The sequence below is a fragment of the Formica exsecta genome, unplaced genomic scaffold, assembly GCF_003651465.1.
Source record: "Formica exsecta isolate Colony F162 unplaced genomic scaffold, ASM365146v1 scaffold475, whole genome shotgun sequence".
Lineage (NCBI taxonomy): Eukaryota > Metazoa > Arthropoda > Insecta > Hymenoptera > Formicidae > Formica > Formica exsecta.
The window spans coordinates 575,884-597,199 of NW_021851988.1; the positions used below are offsets into that span (position 1 = coordinate 575,884).

Here is a 21,316-nt window from a genome sequence, read left to right on the forward strand (position 1 = left end):
AAATATATACTGTAAAATAATTGTTTCAAAATTATAAGAATAAAAAACCCATAAAATTTAGAATGTCTTTTACATAACATAAAAAAACGCTAGAAAAAGAGCTAATATATTTTTTAAATGAAATAAAATATATTTGAAATATTTTTTAAAATTATTTTGTAAGTTAAAAAATGTGTCTAGATTTAGAAAAATCTAAAAAAAGAAAGGATTAAATGTAACATTGAAATAACGATTGTCGACAGGTGATCACGACCGGTGTTATCGGGCAACCGCCTTGACGAATCAATAAATTCCCGAAGAGGAAACCGCAGAGAAATTAGATTGCTGTTTGAACGACTATTGTACGTGCGATCAATCGGGCCGTTGAATCGCAGTGCGTTTTTCAATCACATCAGAAGGAAAGGAAGCAGTACAAGAACACGCGAAGAAGACGAAATTAATAAAAATATGGCACACGAAAACGGAATAAACGGTGGCGATACCGACTCGGAGATAATGGAGCTAAATCCTAGGAGAACCAGATTTCACGTGAATCGGGTCGACAGTCTTGAAGGTCGGGCCAGTCTCCTTGGCGAGCAAGAGACCAAGAAGTCCCTCAGGCACATGACCAGGGAGGCCTTGCCCAGACTAGACAATTACAGGAATATCATGAGCATCCAGGCGGCTCACAGGCCTTCGTTGGACGAGTTGCACAATCCCACTCTTCTCAACAAGGTAAGGCTTTAATGACTTCTCTGAAGGCAATATCGTCCGCGAGTTAAACAGCTTTCCATCATAATTGATAAAATATGTTTGAATTGCTTGGCGAAAGTCTTTAGTATAAAAGAAAATTTGAGATAAAATTAATATATTTTTTAGCTAGATTAAATTCATTAATCATAAATATAATTTCTCAGTTTTATTCTAATAATTCTGTGCGATACTGAAATTTAAAAGTAAACTTATCATTCTCTCTGAATTTAACGGAGAAAATATGCAGTTTAGATACTATACAATGAAGAGTGATAATACTAGTGGTTAAAATTGTACTTATGATAGATTAAGTTCATTTCTACATGAAGAAGAGAAAGATTTGCGAATTTCATACAAGACGTTACAGTGTAAGATGATTACGATATCAGAGAATTTTATTTATACCGTCTCGTAATTCTCTGATAAAGTATTTTATACGATAATCTAAGCATAACAAAGTTTACATACGCAATGTGAAATGTTAATATTTCACATGATTATATTATAATGAAGCGATAAGACCAAACCCTATATTGATAAAGAGTGACACATTACGAGGAAAATCCGTGGACAATGTTTACCCATATCTATCTTTGTTCGGTCATTAATCAATACACGCCGGATATATCCTTGACGATACTACATGATACGCACTCTTACGTGTCAGACGTTTGCGCGTATGCTGATATTTACCGACTTTTCGAATTTCTCACTCTTATCTGTTTCGTTCTCTTTTTTTGTCCGGTAGAATTAATATCTAAAATTAACCGGTCCCGTATATGCGGGCTGTAATCTGGTACATGCCGTTTCTAGAATAGACACGTGTTCTAAAAAAATTATTCAGAAAAGCGTAGCAATATCAGTAGCAGCAAAGAATTTTTCACACAATCCTTTACATGTGATTTCTTTTCAGAAAATTTAATCCGAAGCTTTACCGTAGAGTTATTTAAATTTGAAAGAGAAATAAGAAAGATTAAATATAAAATAAACATATGTATATATATTTTTTTTCAGTTTATTAATTGCTCAGATATATAACTTCTTCAAATAAAATAATTTTATTTCTTTATTTATGATTGTGATTAAAATTATACTAGGAAACTTTTCTTCTTCATGAATCACTGATATATATATATATTCTTCTTTTTTTCGTCATAGCGTATATAATGTGTAAATAACGCAGCACGAGCGCGCGTTTTTTTTTTAGCATTTCCAGCACGACATACGGTATTAATTAGGTTCGCGCTAATAACTCATAAATCATCACACGATTACGAGATTGTTAATTGTGCAATTAACCCGCGCTTGAATGCAAGTTTGGCGCCGAGGTTTCGTCTCGCAGTGACGTCGCTCTTGTTCACAAGCTGGTAGCGGAAAACTTTTCGGTTTACATATCTATCTTTTCGTTCACAAGGGAACTAATAGCACAATGTCATGCCAGCGTAAATACGGTACCGTTGGAATTTTTATTGCCTTACGTGACAATCCGTTCACGTCGACACAACTTTACGACACAACGTGGTACCGTTATCAAACGGCGTAACACTGCAACGTGACGTTAAATATTTGCAATGACTAATTTCGAGCACATGTAGTTTGTACTTTTAATAATATTGTTTTAGGTACAGATACGACACACCGATATTGCACTAACTGCAGTGTTGCACAATGATAACTAAATCCAAATAAATTTATTTTGATATTAATTATGTATATAATTATTTTTTTTTTTTATCAGTCATTATTACATTTCAGATTTTTTTCATAAGCATTTATATATACACATTATTCAGGCGTGTATATCCTTGGATATACTTCAGATACGAAGGTCTCGCCGAGTTTTTCTGTAATGCTCGATTTCGTTTTCATTGTGCAATACCCATAAAAAATTATGTTTGCTCAGCAACTAAAGTCTCTTCTTTGCAAAAATCGGCGAAGAATAATGATTGACTTGACATTTATAAATATTCATACTTTGTAATTCGGCTGCACACATTACATACATGCACTAGTTTTAAATTTCAAAAACTATATTTTCATCTTTTAAGATAATTATAACTCACACTTTTTCAAAAGTGCAATTTTACACGATTCGGAGAAAATATACGAGATTGCTCGGTACAAAAATTTCAATCAAATATAAAAGCGACGAAAAAGTATTTGTTCCAATATTTTGTAAATTTTATATGACACATTGTAAGACAATTTAGATAGCTCGTATGAAAGGAGACTCCCTCTCTCACGGCTAAAGAGAAAGGGGATAAAATTGTACAGCCGGCGCGGTGGCCGCTTACACGTGAAGGAATGACACGATTACATATCAGGTCACGGAGAGAGAATTCATATATATTTAAATAAATTTTAAAAAAAGCGTCACGTAAACCATTCACGCGCATCCTGTATAGATATCGACGGGACGCTTCGTACAAATAAGTTACGAAATCAATCAGAAAACATTAGTAAATGCAAAACTGACATATTGCAAAATATCTCAAATTCTATGGAAGATCTAAACATTTTTTCTTACAAAAAATATATTTTAATTATATCTGAAAGATACTAGAAATTACGGTAGTGTAATTATTAGAAATAACGAATAAAAAATATATATTAATGTAATTAGAAAATAGCGAAGAGAAATTTGAATTTTGAATATACTACAATGTAAACAGTAGATAAGAAAGATAAGTTGTACATATCACAATATACTTGTGACATAATGCGAGATACATATAGAAAGTAAGTGTTACGTTCAACGCTTAAAGCCGAATTATCTATGCGACAGATGTTGTGCCGTTAGTCATGCTTCATTAATGCGAGCGAAGAAATTTTTTTCAGAGAAGGATTACACATGATATATACACATATGAAATCACGCGACCTGCCGCGATAACTGTTGGGTCAAAGTGAAGACCCTCACGTTCACTCGGACAATTAAAGTCCGTCGTTTGAAATGATGACAAATACCCCCAGAAGGATCTCATCAGCTCATACGTCGTTAAGACAGGGCGTAGTTCTTATCCGAGAAATCAATCCCCTTCCAGAAATGTGACACTCGGGAGATCACATGGATCCGTTCGTCCCATGCTATGTTGATAGATATCGTGATAATTAAACAAACGAGTATATATGTCACGAGTTCTACAGTCATAACTAAACTGCTGATAATTGACATTTCTCTTACATGTGACATCGTCATGTGATGCAATTTTTGGGGTCACGTTGATGCCGTTAATTGACTTTAATTAATGAGTCTCTCTTTTTTAGATTACAAGCTCTGTGCAATATAAATAAAAAAGTCAATTAACCTACGTCAAGTGCGATTATTACATTGAACTCAAGTATTGATTTCTTTCAGAAATAATGAGATGAATTTAACAGATTCGAAAAAAAGTTTATTTGCGAACATTTTCATATTTCGCATAAAGAAACGTGATTCTTCGATAACGATCTGACGTAAGTTAAACCGAATGGAGAGCTTTGAATGCAAATTATGATATTTATAATTACCCCCGTTTATATCCATTGTCCAGCTTTGATCGATATCGATAATTATATCCCGTATTTAATACCAAAGACGAAATACGCAAATAGTTTTATCTTTATTTGAATATCGTTCACCGTTATTTACACGCAAGATTGATTCTTAATACGCTTTCATTTAATACGATATCGTGATATGCATATTGATTCTGCGTGTCGTACAAAAAATACCTAATCAAATCCCGTGACACTCGTCATTATAAATAGTTTCCGGAATTGTGCCTATAATTATATTGATGAATAAGCAAACATTAGAAGTTTCAATGACTATGTTTCGCATGCGTGATCGCGATCAATTGCCGATTTGAACCGAATCGATCACACAAAGGACATGGAGACAGAATCCTCGTTTCCAAAATAGAAAGAAAGCGCACATATGTTTTCCAATTCCAAGCATGTGAAAGATTTCTTTAACACAAAATGTACAAAAAAAAATAATTATATTACATTCTTATTTTTGGATATTTGATACACACGTAAGTAATCTTGTAGCTGCAAAAATATTGAATAAAAATAAGAATATAAATACATAATAATTACGTTATCGTGTGGAAAAAATATGCCTAGTAGGTTTTTCTTTTACTTCTCTGCGACCCACATGATTTTGCGAACGACTGATTCAATTGCACGATATGGTGGTATCAATGGGGTCAGTAAAACGCGTGCCCCGAATAAATCACGGGTCCCTGGAGGATAGGCGTATTATTTGTATTTGTTCGTAGTGAAGGATACGAACACATACGAGAGAGAACATGTGAAAGGAGATTTATTTATATAGAAGGTCTTTATTCTTTCCTATGTCACACATTGTCGTAACCCACTTACGCTTCTCGTGTGTGATATGCGCGTTTGTACATACGTATATAAATATGAAAGGTTTGATTTAATATCATATTTCTTTTTAATTTTTTTTTATAAGGTTTTTTTATAGAAAGAAAAAAGATCGTATATTATTGATTATTTGACTTTATAACATAATAGATAGGGTCCAATTAAAGGAAGGATTGATTACATTATAATAAAAAATTATAAGATTTAGCGCATCGAATACAGAAGACAAATTATCGCGAGATTGTTTTTATGAAAATGTGCAAGGATAATTTTGCAAGTATACTAGAATTCATACATATATAAGATAAAATATTCAAGTATGTAACATCGTATGGAAAATCGCGGTATGAAATAATAAGAGAGACTTATAAAACGTTCGAGAAAGCTTACAATCCAATCAAAATCGAATTGAAAGCAATTGATCAAACATCCAATTCTCGTTATTAAATAATTACTCATCTCCTGATGTAAATTATACGTAAATATTTTTTCGTTGCATTTATTTCAACTTGCCCACATTGACATTTTAAAAGCTTCGATCTAATTATTCTTTCTTTTTAAAGACTTTCGTAAATATTTCAACAAAGTCGCCCGGAAATAATTAATCATCGTGATATGTCAATATCGCTTAAATATTGTCATAAGACAATATTTTTCGAGAAAATATATAGAGGCTTAAAAATTCATATTTTTCAGACATTGTTATACAAGAATGTTCCCATTTTTTTTTTTTTTATCAGACGATCGTCGCTCATGCGTGCAATTCGCGAAAAGTTCCTCGACATCGAGGAGCGTCGTAGCGGATGTGAGGCTTGATTACGTAAATCGTTAAGACTTCATTGGGCGAGTGGCGACCTTTCCTGTAGAGATCTCTAGAACTACCTTCAATGCCTTCGATAATCGTCTTTAAATCTCAATACATCATCATATTAATCTCGCTAATCGCGAGATGAGGCGCGAGATCGCGTAAACGTGCGCGGTCCATTATGTGACATCTAAACGTCGCCGTCTCGTCATCTGCGAGAAATCGTTTTGATCCGTTCAGAGCGCCGACCTTGAAGCCTCTCCGTACGTCAATTACCTATCGGATTGATGAAGACATCCCGATGACACGGTGGAGCATAATTTCTCGCGTAATTACGAGCAGACCGCGTCCATAATCTTTATGGGCGCGATTACGCGATTTGTATGGAAGAACAGTCAATTCTTGATGGCACACGAGATCGCGGCATTTCGAGAAAATCTCAACTCGAGACCTCCTGAAGAGACTCCATCAATCTCTTTTCTTCTCTCTTTTTATTTTCATCTCAAGTTAAAATCTCGCATAGTTACACGTCCTTGCGATGCACACGTGTGATAATCTGTAAGCTGCTGACGATGCAGGAATACAGAATGCGACTAATTGCAGACACGACGCCAAGAATGCAGTAAATGTCATTTTCTTGAAATTAAATGAAAATTACATGAAAATGAAATTAAAGAAAATCGGAGAAGAAAAGAATTAAATAAAAATGTAATTGAGATTTAAATATGAAAATTGAATTACGTGAAAATTAAAGTTAAATTGAATGAAGGATATATATATCACGGAATCATATACAATATTACTGTAAAATTCTATATACTATTCATGAAATTATATATTATGATAAAATGTATGAATATTTATGTTTCGAAATAAATAAATATTACCTATAAAAAAGTAATTCGTATTCACACACATATTTACTATAATCTTCTTTTACTATAAAAATTACCACATTTCTTTCGAAGCGCCGATTTTATCAACTTGCTACAATTTTTTAACGACACGGTTTTAGAAATGAAATTGTTCCTCAACGAATCGGCTTATCGAAACGATTTTTTTTTTTTGCAGGGTCCAGGATCGCACACGTTAACTGTTCCGCAAGTAAAATCCGCGGCGCCCGGAGTGAAATTTGGATGGATTCAAGGAGTGCTTATGCGATGTCTTCTCAACATCTGGGGAGTGATGCTCTTCCTGCGACTCTCCTGGGTCATAGCGCAGACCGGAATAGGTGGGTGCTCCGTCGTTGAATCATTCTTCGATTAATTGAATTCTTAGAGATTTTAACGTCGTCAGTGTCATTCCAGGTCAAGGTATTTTATTAATTCTCACGACGACAGCAGTCACGACGATCACATCCTTGTCGATGTCAGCAATCAGCACGAACGGTCTCATCAAAGGAGGTATGCAATATACAATACAAATATCGAGCATATAGAAAATAAAAAAAAAGATGCTAATAAGATGCTGTTCTTATAATTTAATTATAATATATATATATATATATAATTCTGGATTGAGACAACTAAATCAATTTAATTATTGCGATATCTTTTTTATCATTCAATAAGATGAAAGAATTTATACATACTTTATTTCTCTCTCTCTCTCTCTCTCTCATATCGTAATAATTACGCGCAAAAAACTGATACATATAAAAATATCATTCTTTACTGAATTATGTTATAATATATATTTCTATAATATTTTACTGCTCATATATCAGTTATAACAAAATCAGGACTCTTGAATATAAGTTTTCCAAGAATGTGCAAGAAGAATGAAAGATGATTAAAGCCGATGATCGTCCTCTTATCAATTCCTTTATACGATCGATAATGTAATATATTCCGGGCTAATTAATACTTTCATAATTGTGTGCACATATGTAAACTGTTTCAATGAATTATTATGGATCGATACGACGGTAATTAGCATGATTGATCGAAGCTTGCACATCACTTTTCGTTGTTTTTTTTCAGGTGGAACATATTACATGATTTCCAGATCATTGGGACCCGAGTTTGGAGGCTCTATAGGTCTTATATTTTCTTTGGCAAATGCTGTCGCTTGTTCCATGTACGTGGTCGGATTTTGTGAGAGTTTAGTGGATTGTCTTGGTTCCTTTAACCTCTGTATAGTCGACTGTGCGACCACAGATATTAGGATTATAGGTTTGTAAGCGCGCTTTAAAAGTTTGATAGAGAATTTACATTTTAATTATGATCCCGTTTTTAATTCACGCTCTAAAATCATATCGAGCGCGATGCAAATAACACTCGCGTTATATTTTCAGGCTGTATAACAATAGTTGTACTTCTAATAATCGTGATAATCGGTTTGGAATGGGAAGCAAAGGCACAAGTATTCTTGCTAATAATCCTCCTTTTGGCTATCGCCGATTTTATGATTGGTACCTTCATCGGTCCCAAGAGCGAGGAAGAGAGGGCTAAAGGATTTATCGGATACAACGGTAACGTCCCATTAATATTCCTTATGGTATATTATACTTTCCCTCGATGTTTTTATATACGTCTCATAATCATAATTAATAGGTATGGGATTATGAGAGTATCAATTAAAAAATTTTATTTATGATTTGCAGCCGAACTGCTTAAGGAGAATTTGTATCCGAATTATAGATACAGCGAAGGCGTGGAACATAATTTCTTTTCGGTCTTAGCCATTTTCTTCCCAGCAGCAACAGGTATCCTGGCAGGTGCAAATATATCTGGTGACTTAAAGGTAACTTAATCCTTTCATCTATATATGAGAGATATTCAAATATCGTCAATTCTCGATACGATTATTGTCTATTTGATTATTCATCAGTTAAATAAAAGAACGATGAAGAAACTTGCGCTATGTTTCTTTATCATCGCAATTAATCGCAGAAATCAGCGAGAATCTTACACGTGATGCGAAACTTCCGCGCAGCTTCGGAATTTTATTTTGTATTCGACAGGATCCGCAAACGGCGATACCGAAAGGCACTCTACTAGCGATTATCCTAACATCGCTGTCATACCTAATGATGGCGATCATGGTCGGGAGTACCGTTATGCGAGATGCATCCGGCAACGTTACTGATTTATGGTCGACGTATTCTTCTTCTTCGGTGCTATCAATACTTAACGCAAACAATAGCACTGCGATCGGAAATGATACGGTTATCATTGAGAATGCCAATCGCACTTGGAGTAAATATCAAACGGCTTTTAACTGTACAGAAGGATGCAGTTACGGCACTCATAACAGTTTCGAGGTGTTTACATAATAATTATTAATGAAATTCGAATAAAATTAATCCCTAAAGATTTTAATTAGATCAAAATATGAAAGCTATTTGCTAAAATATTAGTTGAATTGATAATATATTATTAATATTTAAACATTTATGAATAGCTATTATCAATTACCGAAAAACAAAATTGAATGTAAAAATTGAAATAAGTTAATGTATTATAGGTGATTCAACTAGTTTCCGCTTTCGGTCCTATCATCTATGCCGGTTGCTTCGCGGCTACAATTTCAAGTGCCTTAGCATCGCTAGTCTCAGCACCGAAAGTATTCCAAGCGCTTTGTCTTGATAAGCTGTATCCGGGAATTGTGTGGTTTAGTGGAGAAAAAGACAAGGAGCCGATTCGCGGTTATTTACTCACTTTTATCATTGCTGTCGGTTTCATCTTGATCGGTAAACAATAAAAAGATTCTATAATTTAACCGAGATATTTGTTTCTTTCAAAAATACGTGTAATTCGATTTCTTTTCAGGTGAATTGAACGCGATCGCGCCGCTTATCTCGAACTTCTTTTTGGCAGCTTATACTCTCATTAATTTCAGTACCTTTCACGCTTCTCTTGCTAAGCCAATCGGATGGCGGCCAACTTTCAAGGTATAATATCATAAAAATATACATATCTCTGCGGCATTATTTTATTTTTATATATTTTATATCTTTTCGCGTTATTTCTATTTGATAATAATTTTTGTTATTTTCTAGTATTACAACATGTGGCTTAGTCTTGCTGGCGCTATTCTTTGCGTTTCTGTGATGTTCCTGATCTCATGGTGGACGGCTCTAATAACGTTATGCGTAGTTTTAGCGCTATATTTAATAGTCTCATATAGAAAGCCTGGTAATTTCAATAGAAATTAATTTTTATTTAAGCATTGATTAAAAAACAAAAAGATTATGTAACGAGTTTTATTGTGTGACGTATGTTCTTTTCAACGAATATATATTACAGATGTAAATTGGGGTTCAACCACACAAGCCCAGACTTATAATAACGCGTTGACCGCTGTGCAACAATTGGACCGAGTGGAGGAGCACGTGAAAAATTATAGACCGCAACTCTTGGTTCTCACTGGCGTGCCAAACATGAGATCTTCGCTCGTCGATTTCGCTCATCATATCACCAAACATCAGAGTTTATTTATTTGTGGTCATATTGTCGAGGTACCCATCGTTGGTTTCTATTTGATTTAAATTATCCACGCGATAGAAAGTGTGTCATAACACATTCATATTCGTGTGTTTCAGACACCCATATCGTACAAGACGCGCAATAGCATGGTGCAAAACTGTTCTTCCTGGCTCAGAGCGAACAAAATCAAGGCGTTTTACTCCGTAGTGGACGGCGCAAGCTTCCAAGATGGTGCTACCTCGCTTCTGCAAGCCGCCGGACTCGGGAAAATGAGGCCCAATATTCTGTTAATGGGTTATAAGCAAGATTGGGCCACTTGTCCCCAAAATAATTTGGATATGTATTTCAACATTATGCAGTAAGTCGCTGTGTTTTCGTATATAGTCTTGTGTCATATCTTAATCAACTTGTAATTTCGTAGAAGCTCTAATTTTGATAATCTTTCTATCTTTTTTTCTTTCTTTATTAATCCTCTGACAAAATATATACTACGTTACATTCTCATTTTCTCTGTTGTATCTTGCAGCAAAGCTCTGGATATGCATATAGCAGTAGCGCTTCTTCGGCTTCAGGAAGGTTTGGATTGCAGCGCGATCGGAGATATCGAGGAGCAAAAAAAGCTCATGCCTACATCGATACCAGGCAATCAAAGTTTCTCGCAGCTTAGCCAAGGTTCTTGAAAAATTACATATTTTTTTATATTTTTAATCATTTTCCTTTTTTTCTAAGAAATGATGATTGAATGATAATTATTGCAGCTAGTAGTGTATCTGATATATCAATTCCTGGCAGTCCTACGCCGAGACGTTCGAAAACGATTAACGAATATCCCAATCCGCCCTCCGAGGAGCAACGCGAAAATCGATCAAATATAATGCCAATCACGAATATACTTAATGTAGTAACGAAGTTCCAACGGAAGCATAAGAAAGGTACTATCGACGTGTGGTGGCTATACGATGACGGTGGCTTGACGCTTCTCTTGCCCTACATTATTAGCACGAGGCGTAATTGGTCTAATAGCAAATTAAGGGTATTTGCGCTCGCCAATAAACATTCTGAATTGGAATATGAGCAAAGAAAGTAAGCATTTTTTTTAACAATAGTTTTGACGGAAAATAATGTTTTCGATAATTAATATTCGTTTTTTCGCAGCGTGGCAAGTCTCCTATCAAAATTTCGGATAGACTATTCCGCATTGAAGGTCATACCAGATATTTCAAAACCGGCACAAACCAGTACAAAGACATTCTTCGATTCATTAATAGCTGGCTTCCAGGAATCAACTGATTCGAAAAATTCGGATGACGGTATTGAGTCGTTTCTCTCTTTATAAGTTTATTCTATAAATAACAATTCTATAAATACTGGCTATATATTAACCACAACCTTTTCGTTTCAGATGTTATTAAAGATTCGGAACTTATAGCAATGAAAGAAAAAACCAACAGACATCTACGTTTGCGTGAATTATTACTTGAAAATTCCATGGAAGCAAACTTAGTCGTTATGTGAGTATTTACATCGCATACTTTGTTATATATACTTGGACAGATTTTAATTAATAATTGTACTGTATTTGTGTAGGACACTTCCAATGCCTAGGAAAGGTGCTGTGTCAGCGCCTCTTTACATGGCATGGCTAGAGACGCTTACGCGTGATATGCCACCATTCTTATTAGTACGGGGTAACCACACGTCAGTTTTAACGTTTTACTCATAATAATTGACGAAAGATTTATATGTAAAAATAGATTCTCGCAGCTGGTGACAATCGCAGTATTATAAGAAAAAAGAAAGACTTAATCATCTGTATATGCAGAGGAAATTGATTTGATTATTGATAAGAAATTTAAAGTCATACATATATAATGCTAATATGCTTTAGTTTATTATTGCTTTTATCATTATTGTGAGAAAATGCAAGTGAACTACTATTGAAGAATATGTGCCTATCAGAAATAATCTTTCATAGATATTCATGTCACATCTTTCTAAATGACCAGGATATTTTATAATCTCCAAAAAATTCCGACAAAGTCTGATTGTGAAGAGATTAATTATGCTTTATAAATAGTCAAACTAAACGATGATAAAAATGTGACAAATATAATCTGTAACATTATTTAATTGTTCGTCATGCAACCTTTCTGTGTGCACCTTATCTTAAATAACTTAAATTTTTGAAATGAGTATTTTTTGAAAAACTTTTTAAGGGGAATATGTTTTGTAATTGGTAACTTATTGATAATTTTAAAAAATTGCATTTTATTATAGTCTATATATTCAAAAAACTCAAATAATTTTTGTAAAAAGTTTTATATCCCTATGTATAACATATGCGAACTTATAGATCTTTGACAATCTTTATATATAATACAGAATATAAATTATAATAGATTCTGTAAATACCATACAACTGACTGGATTAAAAGATTTGCCTATTTTTATATGTGTTGTTTTATAATCTTGATAATGTCTTAAAAACACTATATATTTTATCATGGAAAATAATATAAAAAATAAATGCCGATGTTTCTTTTCTTTAAACACAGAGTGAACACATATACAAGTTGTAAAAGCATTATATATATAAGATCACCTAATCTCGTTATTATTGTGTACAAAATACTATAACTTGTCATAGCAAACATTTCATATTTTTTTAACCATAAATACGATAAAATCGGTGATATCGCAATTTAAGAATGGTTCAAATATATTGCGTAGTGTCTCAAATGTGTATTAAATTTTAAACAGAAATTTTATATGTCGATTTTTGTGCTTAAACTTTTAATTATGTAACTTTGATAAACATGATTTCACTGTAACAACTATCATGCTTTTACATATCGATAACTTTGCGATATATTATTAGGTGATAGATATATATTTATTTAAATGTTTTAATGTGAACACGTTTCAGACTAGTTGCAGATGTGTTTCAGGAGTCAGAATACTGATAATTTACGATATCCTTCCTAATCGTGTAAATTTTTCATATTATAAATAATCTATCATTAATTTCGATTCAATTCTATGCTATAATAAGAATCAATATTCCAACCCCCCACCTCTATATATAAAATTGGATTTGTGCCATATTATAGTATGTGCCATACTTGTATTCATATTGAGGACTATGAGATATAAATGTATTATAGTATATTTTTTAGGATATCGTAGAAGAAAAAGCTGCACGAAACAAACAATAAATAGAGCAAAAAATACTTAGGAAATTATTGAAGAAAAAATCTATAGCTGCACTTAAAGAAATAAGAATTATGTGTATAAAAAACAAAAAATTTAAATAAATGGCAAGTGTTTTTTTGCAAAAAGCATAGATATAAAATATAACTTAATATAAAATCTGAATATATTACATTTCTACTCTAAATATATAAAAATTGTGTATATATATATGTGTGTATATATATTAATAATCTCTTCAAATACTAAATCTCTTTCTCTCATAAAGAAATACTAAAAATGATACAGTAACTCTTTAAATTAGTTAAAAAATATTTATCAGAATGTTGGGATGACATATTGTCATTGTATGTCATGCATTGCATCGTGTTTCGTCGCAGACTCGACAAGAAAAGAGAATTTGGTTTTACATTTCGTGTACGCGGATAGCACTGGCGATGTGTGTAGTTTGCGATTAGAAATCGCGGAATATATCATTTTCTTTTCCCGTTTAAATGCTACGAATATGTCGCGGTCTGCGCACTAATAAACAACAGGACGACAACCCGGAACTAACCTTTGCCAATTCAGACAAACGCAGCGATCTAGTCGGGAATTCTACTTTCTCAGCGAAGACCTTACTCGATTGCGGGATCTCGTCCTCCGATCGATGAATGAGCGTGCCGTTCACATAGAGCACATTAGCAGCTGCGTCTTCGGGCACGGTCAATGTTTGGTAACTGTACGTTGCCTCCCGTTCGATTCTCTATATTTTGAATCAAGAGAGATAAGCATCGTAATTTTTTTATATACTGAGTCATTAGTCTCAGAAAGGACCTTGTTCCAAATTTGTAGAAAGAGTATAATATTTGTTATATAAATTTAAAAGTTTTGGAACAATATCTCTTGTGTAAAATAATTTGTTAACATTTTACATTAATATATAAAGATTAACCTTAAGAACTTCTTGAGATTCCTTTCCAGCTCCTACACATATAACATCTGGACCAGCCATTGTAACTAGCGATTTCAAGCGTTTGGATTCAGCCACCTAAGCAGAAAATCACCATGAGTTACTATCTCAAAAATTATGATGGGAGATAATCATTAAAGTATTGCAATGCACTGCATAATCAATGTGTAATTTTACCATATTTCATATATTACATATTCTTAAGAATTGTCAATATCTGAATAAACTGAAAATAATTATTATATTCAGTTTTGTAAACTACCTATAAACTATTTTATGAATCAAATGTCTTTATTTTTTAATGCAATTTTTTATTAAACTTTTTCTAAATATATTTTAAATGTATATGTATAAAAACGTTTATTATAACACGATTTTCTTAATGCATTATTGTAGTATAATAATTGTTAATATGTCAGCATATTATGCACAGTGTTTCATGTAATAAAAAAAGCAAATGTGTATAATCTAAAAATTGCATACACTAGACTTATACTCAATTATATAACATTTGTACAACGATGATAGAAATAAAATGAGAAATGCCCTTAAATATTTCATTTAAAGTTAAATGAAATTGTATGCATGCTAAGGTGAGTGAATAAGTTTGCAATATTGTTCAAGTGCACAGCTCAAGTGCTAAGCAGGAATCTGTGTAACCTGTCTTATTCCTAAAGCAATTTATAAAATTCTGAAATAATTTCATATAAAAAGAATATTATTTAAAATAAGTGCAAGTTTGCATTTATAGCTTGTGAAGTTATTTACTTTCTTTTCTTTTTCTTTTTTATAATTAATAAAATATTAAGAGTCACAGTTTAGTGCACCCAAACCTGAAGAGGAGCTGAGGTAAGACTCTCCACTATCACCTCTTCACCACCATCACCCACCTTAAATGAACATTAGAAAAATAGGTGAGTGAATATGATATTTTCTCTATCGAGGTTCAAAGCAAGTCTAAAAGGCACATATTGCTATATGTTCTATAAACAAAACATAATATGCTATAAAAAAACACAAAATTATTGTTACTACTCGATTGAAACATGCATCTATGTATATTGTTAATATATACAGGATGTTTCATTCTAAGTGTGATCAACTTCAAGAATAAATTTAGTACTGAAAGACAAGGAAAAAAAGTTGATTAGTAAATATAATAACTGCATTTCAATACTGATTTAATTTTTGAAGCAGTTTATAATAATCATGAAACATTCCATATACATATACACACACATATATATATATATAATGTAATGAAGATGCAAGATGTAAATGCTTTCAAAAATGGAAACAGGAATATTATGAAGTAATACCAAATGTAAATTTGATGAATCTTGTAAATTAATACTGCATGAAAAAATGTAGGTATAAAAGATTTTATAAATAAAAGATATCTTTTGTTTTAATATTTTGATGCACATTTATATTAATCATTTTTATGCATAAAGTGATACATACACTGGGTACATGACTGTAACATTGATTGTTCAAGACAATCTAATGATATATTGATACATGCAGTTTAGTAAATTATGGGAAAAATTTGTGATTGTTTTATGTAAAATTATAAATAAAATATATAAAATATTAGTAATTTCCAAATATCGCATAATGTACATATATTAATTTGTAAACTTTACAGAATTGTATTACTGACCTTAATGGGTACACATGGATATTCTGGAAATGCTGCAGCAACTGCTCGTGCCCCTGCTTCATTTGTAAAGTGAGAAAGTCCAACAAAAAATTCTCTACCTGTAATAAGACACTTATTTATTTACATTAGCAAATGAAAAACTTCAAAATATTTTCAATATTTACAAGTCAGGTATAAGTATTTAGTCATATATTTAATATAAAGTGTAGAATTTACCAGTGAAGAGGACATCTCCTCCATCCAAGCGAGCATTCTTATCACTTATTTCTATAAGTGGTATTTCTAATTCTTTCTTCAAAACAGCTCTGATGATATCAAGCTGAAAAATAGCTATAATTCAGATAGGAACAATAATTAAGTCAACTTTATTTTATAACATATGATTATTATTACTAACATCATTATTATTAACAACATAATATATTTCATTAATTTTTTTCGATATTCATAGTCACTCGTTATTAATGCTTCAATTGTCAATGAGGTTCCAATAAAAGATCTAAATAATAATAATATATACCTCTTTAAGACGCGATGGCTCGCTCGGCCGGGCGATCAAGGCGATGCCGTTACAGACGACGGCGATGTCCTCGACGAAAACGCAGAGCGGCGAGTTTTCGTCGGGCGGCATCTCGACGACGTCAACATCAAGCTCACGCAGGAGCTGCGCCAGGGCCAGGTGTTGCGTCCTAGCTTCGTCCAATGTCACCTCGCCCCGTGTGCGCAACGACAACGGGATTCTGCACAGAATCGCGTGCGTGTACCGGTGCAGCGGCATGCTCGTACAGGTGTATTATTTTCGCCAACGAGCAAACGCGCGGAAAAGCGACGCACGGCTAGAATTTGACGTTTGACGTTTGACGCGAAATGACGGCGGCGGTCAGGCCCGGCAATCGCGATCTGCTAGGAATTCTGAGAGTTTTCACTAGGAAATTAAAAGTACCCGTTTAGGGTGCGTTCAAAAATACTACTCATGAAATAGAGCGGCGTTGAATTGACCAATCAGAATAAAGAAATCCTAGTTTCTTTTGTCCTAATCCAATCTGATCAATATGAATAGTCTATATTGTACTACGTCTATGGTGTAAGACACTTGATATGTAAAGTCACTAAACGTAAGCTTATTCGATATTCAAATGCCGGTATTCAATGCGCAAAGAAAGGAGGTCAAGGATTACTTTTTTTCAATGAAGCGCAATTACGCTAATTTTCAGTACGAGATCACAATGATGCATTTAGTCTACGAATGCATATTCTTCTATAATTACGTCAAATTGCATTTTTAGTTTAAAAAACCTTCGAATGATCTGTAACCTAACTTTGATAATTTTGCACAATTTTTTAAATACTGTTTTCGCAATTTCTATATCTTAAATTAAATAGTATTATATGTTTAAAAAAGCATATCCGTTAAAAAATCTCGTTATAGTTAATATATGTAATATATTATACGTTATATTACAGCGTACACGATGAAAAAAAAAAAAAAAAAGCAAATTAAATTTAACGGGCTAACCAAGCTAGTATACCTAACCTTCAAAATCGATCGGAACGCTTCATAGGCGTTCACCTACACCGAGAAATAAAGCTTCGTTTAAGAACTTGTTAACCTCGTAACCGCGTGAAATTTTATTGGGTCAAACGAAATGACCTTCGCATAAATTCAATTGGAAATTGTCTCAGCATGGCAAAAATAACTCGAACTGTCAAACGTTCGCCGAAACTCGACACCAGAGTGATGTAGATACCAGTCTTTCACCGATGACATAAGATGATATTGCGTCGCGTGCCGTAATAATAATGCGGCTCAGATTCGTCAGGGCGGTCCTGGTGCTCGCGTTGTTGGGTAATATCATCGTCTGGCACAGGATATGGCGGTTGTTCGCGGCGCAAAACACCCTGGGCCTATTGACGCCGAATGTCGGGACGAACGAGCCCCCGCAGAAACTTCATCGACGCTTGGCCCGCCTAGTCACTATTGTCATCAGGCAATTTGAGAGTTTCGAAAACGATGTAGCGTCCATGGTGGAGACAGTTTTGAATTCCTTCCCGGAGATACCCGTCCTGATAGTATGCGATGAAGTGCCGTATCCGCCGTTGGAGCTGGACTTTGCCAACGAGAGTATGAAGAACGTCAAATTGATCAGTTTACGGCCCGAGTTCAATAAGTCTTTTGACGAAAGAAATCCACTCTTTTACATACGCACCAAGTTTGTCCTATTTATGCCTGATGCAACAAGATTGTCGACCAAGCAAGTCATACAGGTAAATATATATTTGTTACGATATACATGAAGAAATATTTTAAGAGAGAGGATATAACTCAATTTTATTTTCTTTGGTGCATATTTTACAGGAGACCGTCTCGCAAGTGTCAAATTTAGGAGTAGTTATTGTACCAATAGGGAAGATTGCTTTGCATTGCCTCGAGTTAGATTTAAGAGTGAAAGAATGGAGTTTGAGGATAACGCGGATTACAGGAACAGAATGTGATAGTGTAACGGGCAAGCATGTAACTATGCTTGAAACAAAAATTTTAAGGAGATTATCGGATCCGTTTCTGCTACCTTTCATGGACGCTTTGTACATCCAGATGGCAGCTATTGGTGTAAAGGTTTGCAATCTATTTTTATTAATTTAAGATAATCATTTATTGTTTTTTTGCTTCATTTATTTTATGACAAATTCATTGATTTACTCATATGTAGCATTGTCATAGTTCCATGATTATTTAAATCTAATTGGATTTATGCAATCAAAATTGAAATACAGACAGTTATGTCTATAATATATATTTTATGAACATTTTGTCTTTTATCATGTGTTCTTGTGTCAGTGATTATTAATACACAAATTTGTGTTTAAAACTATTTTATTTATGTGGTAAGTATTTTTTATACATTGCATATTTCCTTTTAAAAACGTGGAAAATTATTAACATCTTTTTTATATTTTTTACTAGGAAAAAACCCTATTATTTTATTTTAGCATTTATGTTCACTGCGATTAAACAAGTGCTTATGATGATGTAATATGTGTTATTAGATACATATATTGAAAAACTATCAATTCAACGAGGGAAAACCGTTATATAGAAACCAACAAGCACAATCTAAGATGCAGCAATTGCATCGTACGCGGGAGCGATTGATGTTTGAGAAATTGGGAATAAAGAAGATTACGAGGGCTTCCGGTTCTGTGGAGTGGTATGGTTGTTCACGGGAAACTGCGAGGTGCTTTGGTTCGGTAATAAACGGCGTACCGTCGTATCTTTATCTGCATCGATATACGCCGCCTTGTTGTTTGGCTGGACTGAGAAAAGTCGCCCATCACGTTATTGACAAACTGGAGGAAGTCGGCATACGATTCTGGTTGGAGGGTCAATCGCTACTGGGAGGAATGAGACACGGCGATATTTTACCGTGGGATCACGAAGTACAAATTGGACTGAACCGCGACGATTTGGCGAGATCGCCGTGGCTGGTCAGGGCAAGGAGTAAGCCAGTTGTTGACGATAACGGTTTTATCTGGGAGAAGGCGACGGAGGGCGAGTTCTTCAAGGTACAGTACTCCAGGGTTAATCGTTTGCACGTGAACCTGCTGCCATTCTACGCACGCAATGGATCCATGACGAAGGACGCGTGGTTCCTGAAGAACCGGGACTTTCCGGAGCACTTTCTCCATCCGATGTCGAGCATCGAGTTCGCCGGTAGACAAGTGCCATGCCCAAATAACATTAGGGACTTTTTAGAGCTTAAATATTTCAAAGGTGTGATAGAGAATCCGGAATTACCAGGTAAATTTGTTTTTAATTAATTTGTTTTCGAATAATTGCGCGAATTATTCGCGGGAGTCTATAACAATATTTGTTGCCTCATTTGATCAAGAAATTGGTACTTGTTGCGGCTAAGTCGCATTTATTGTTGCTATCGAATTGATAATTATATCGATTATGCATGTATCTAATGATACTAGGAATTATTTATGCATGAAGATATTAAGATCTGAATAAAAATTGCAACTCGACATTCTTGCAATGTCTCCTTTCTAAGGGAATGACTCGTAAACGCATTTCTATTTGCCTTATTCGGACCCTACTTCAATAAGGAATAATGACAAATAATTGTTATCAAATTTTATCTTAACATCTCTGAATAATTCAGCTTAGAATAGTGAAATTCACAAACTTCCTTCTTGCATGAATTGAACTGTTAATATTGTGCCAAATAAACTTAGTATTTTTGACTAAATCTTATTGATATAGATGTTGATAGATTTTTCCATTATGAATACTAACTTTTAACTAGCTTTACTATTGATTCATTAGTAGATACTAATATAGTCCATATTAGAGAGAGAGATTTATAAATATTTAATATTAACGATTTTAAAAACGGATTTAAAATTTCATAATATTTTATTTGATAGGGGGAAAAGCATTTAAAAATAATATAATATATTTTGAACAATTCTACAAGATTAGAAATATTTCGTAAATATATATATATTGTAGAAATTTGATTGTTCCAGTTCTGCTCAATCAAAAATCGTAATTTTAAGAGGAAATAAGGAAAAGCTTCAAGAATAAAAATTATATGTTGTTTTATGTTCAGAAAATTGTGTAAATAACATATTTTATTTGGATTATTTAAATCAATTTATTTAGTTTCATCGTATTAAGCAGTGGCTGCTGGGAATTGTTCTATTATTATATAATGATATTTTCAAGCAATATATATAAATTCAAGTATATAAACTACTTTGTAGAACTATTTGACATCTATTGCATAATTAGTGCCAATTTATTTGTAAAAATATAGATATATATATGTATATATATATATCCATCTGTTAAAGCATATATTAATAAAGTACTGTTGTTTACAAAAAATTATAATCCGTTTTATGTTTGACATATCAGTTTTAGCTGACTGTTCTTACGTCTTTAGGTGGAATCAATACTGGAGGTTCTCGTACAAAACTGAGCAACTTCTCCAATTTCATCGATTCCAACTCTGTTTGCGACAAGTGTAGTTGTTTCTTTGTTGGTTTTACTTTTATCCGTAAATTTGGGGATAGTTTTAGTGTATTCACAGTGCCTCTGTATAAAATAAAATATTGAATATAAACAAACACTATAAATTATATAA

At 33.4% G+C, this 21,316-nt stretch overlaps 4 protein-coding genes across 14 annotated transcripts in view; 2 read left to right on the forward strand and 2 right to left on the reverse strand.

The window, feature by feature from the left end:
- Positions 1-12,790, forward strand: part of LOC115241328 (bumetanide-sensitive sodium-(potassium)-chloride cotransporter) — a 19,426-nt gene extending 6,636 nt beyond the window's left edge. The window contains exons 2-18 of the mRNA XM_029817033.1: positions 243-714; positions 6,983-7,142; positions 7,219-7,314; positions 7,894-8,085; positions 8,208-8,384; positions 8,517-8,656; positions 8,877-9,176; positions 9,380-9,605; positions 9,685-9,806; positions 9,915-10,050; positions 10,162-10,373; positions 10,458-10,699; positions 10,868-11,013; positions 11,100-11,424; positions 11,497-11,651; positions 11,744-11,852; positions 11,929-12,790. Coding sequence (XP_029672893.1) covers positions 448-714; positions 6,983-7,142; positions 7,219-7,314; positions 7,894-8,085; positions 8,208-8,384; positions 8,517-8,656; positions 8,877-9,176; positions 9,380-9,605; positions 9,685-9,806; positions 9,915-10,050; positions 10,162-10,373; positions 10,458-10,699; positions 10,868-11,013; positions 11,100-11,424; positions 11,497-11,651; positions 11,744-11,852; positions 11,929-12,064 — 3,141 coding nt within the window. The 5' untranslated portion in view covers positions 243-447 and the 3' untranslated portion in view covers positions 12,065-12,790. The remainder of the gene's footprint in view (positions 1-242; positions 715-6,982; positions 7,143-7,218; positions 7,315-7,893; positions 8,086-8,207; positions 8,385-8,516; positions 8,657-8,876; positions 9,177-9,379; positions 9,606-9,684; positions 9,807-9,914; positions 10,051-10,161; positions 10,374-10,457; positions 10,700-10,867; positions 11,014-11,099; positions 11,425-11,496; positions 11,652-11,743; positions 11,853-11,928) is intronic.
- Positions 1-17,074, reverse strand: part of LOC115241332 (N(G),N(G)-dimethylarginine dimethylaminohydrolase 1) — a 21,374-nt gene extending 4,300 nt beyond the window's left edge. The window contains exons 1-7 of one of the 4 annotated variants that reach the window (XM_029817046.1): positions 16,687-17,073; positions 16,383-16,485; positions 16,167-16,264; positions 15,337-15,393; positions 14,486-14,581; positions 14,108-14,296; positions 10,807-11,016 (exon numbers count right to left, since the gene is read on the reverse strand). In XM_029817046.1, the coding sequence (XP_029672906.1) occupies positions 11,005-11,016; positions 14,108-14,296; positions 14,486-14,581; positions 15,337-15,393; positions 16,167-16,264; positions 16,383-16,485; positions 16,687-16,944 (813 nt within the window). In that variant the 5' untranslated portion in view covers positions 16,945-17,073 and the 3' untranslated portion in view covers positions 10,807-11,004. Of the gene's footprint in view, positions 1-10,806; positions 11,017-12,592; positions 14,297-14,485; positions 14,582-15,336; positions 15,394-16,166; positions 16,265-16,382; positions 16,486-16,686 lie in introns of those variants that run through there. The other 3 variants (XM_029817045.1, XM_029817043.1, XM_029817047.1) reach the window with 3 other exon arrangements.
- Positions 17,075-17,245: 171 nt separating this feature from the next.
- Positions 17,246-21,316, forward strand: part of LOC115241331 (fukutin-related protein) — a 6,738-nt gene continuing 2,667 nt past the window's right edge. Inside the window, exons 1-4 of one of the 3 annotated variants that reach the window (XM_029817041.1) lie at positions 17,246-18,431; positions 18,523-18,780; positions 19,212-19,962; positions 20,697-21,051. In XM_029817041.1, coding sequence (XP_029672901.1) covers positions 17,967-18,431; positions 18,523-18,780; positions 19,212-19,962; positions 20,697-20,719 — 1,497 coding nt within the window. In that variant the 5' untranslated portion in view covers positions 17,246-17,966 and the 3' untranslated portion in view covers positions 20,720-21,051. Of the gene's footprint in view, positions 18,432-18,522; positions 18,781-19,211; positions 21,052-21,316 lie in introns of those variants that run through there. The other 2 variants (XM_029817040.1, XM_029817042.1) reach the window with 2 other exon arrangements.
- Positions 21,064-21,316, reverse strand: part of LOC115241329 (dynein intermediate chain 2, ciliary) — a 4,329-nt gene continuing 4,076 nt past the window's right edge. For all 6 annotated transcript variants that reach the window (XM_029817039.1, XM_029817035.1, XM_029817038.1 and 3 more), the window contains one exon: positions 21,064-21,267. In XM_029817039.1, coding sequence (XP_029672899.1) covers positions 21,090-21,267 — 178 coding nt within the window. In that variant the 3' untranslated portion in view covers positions 21,064-21,089. The remainder of the gene's footprint in view (positions 21,268-21,316) is intronic.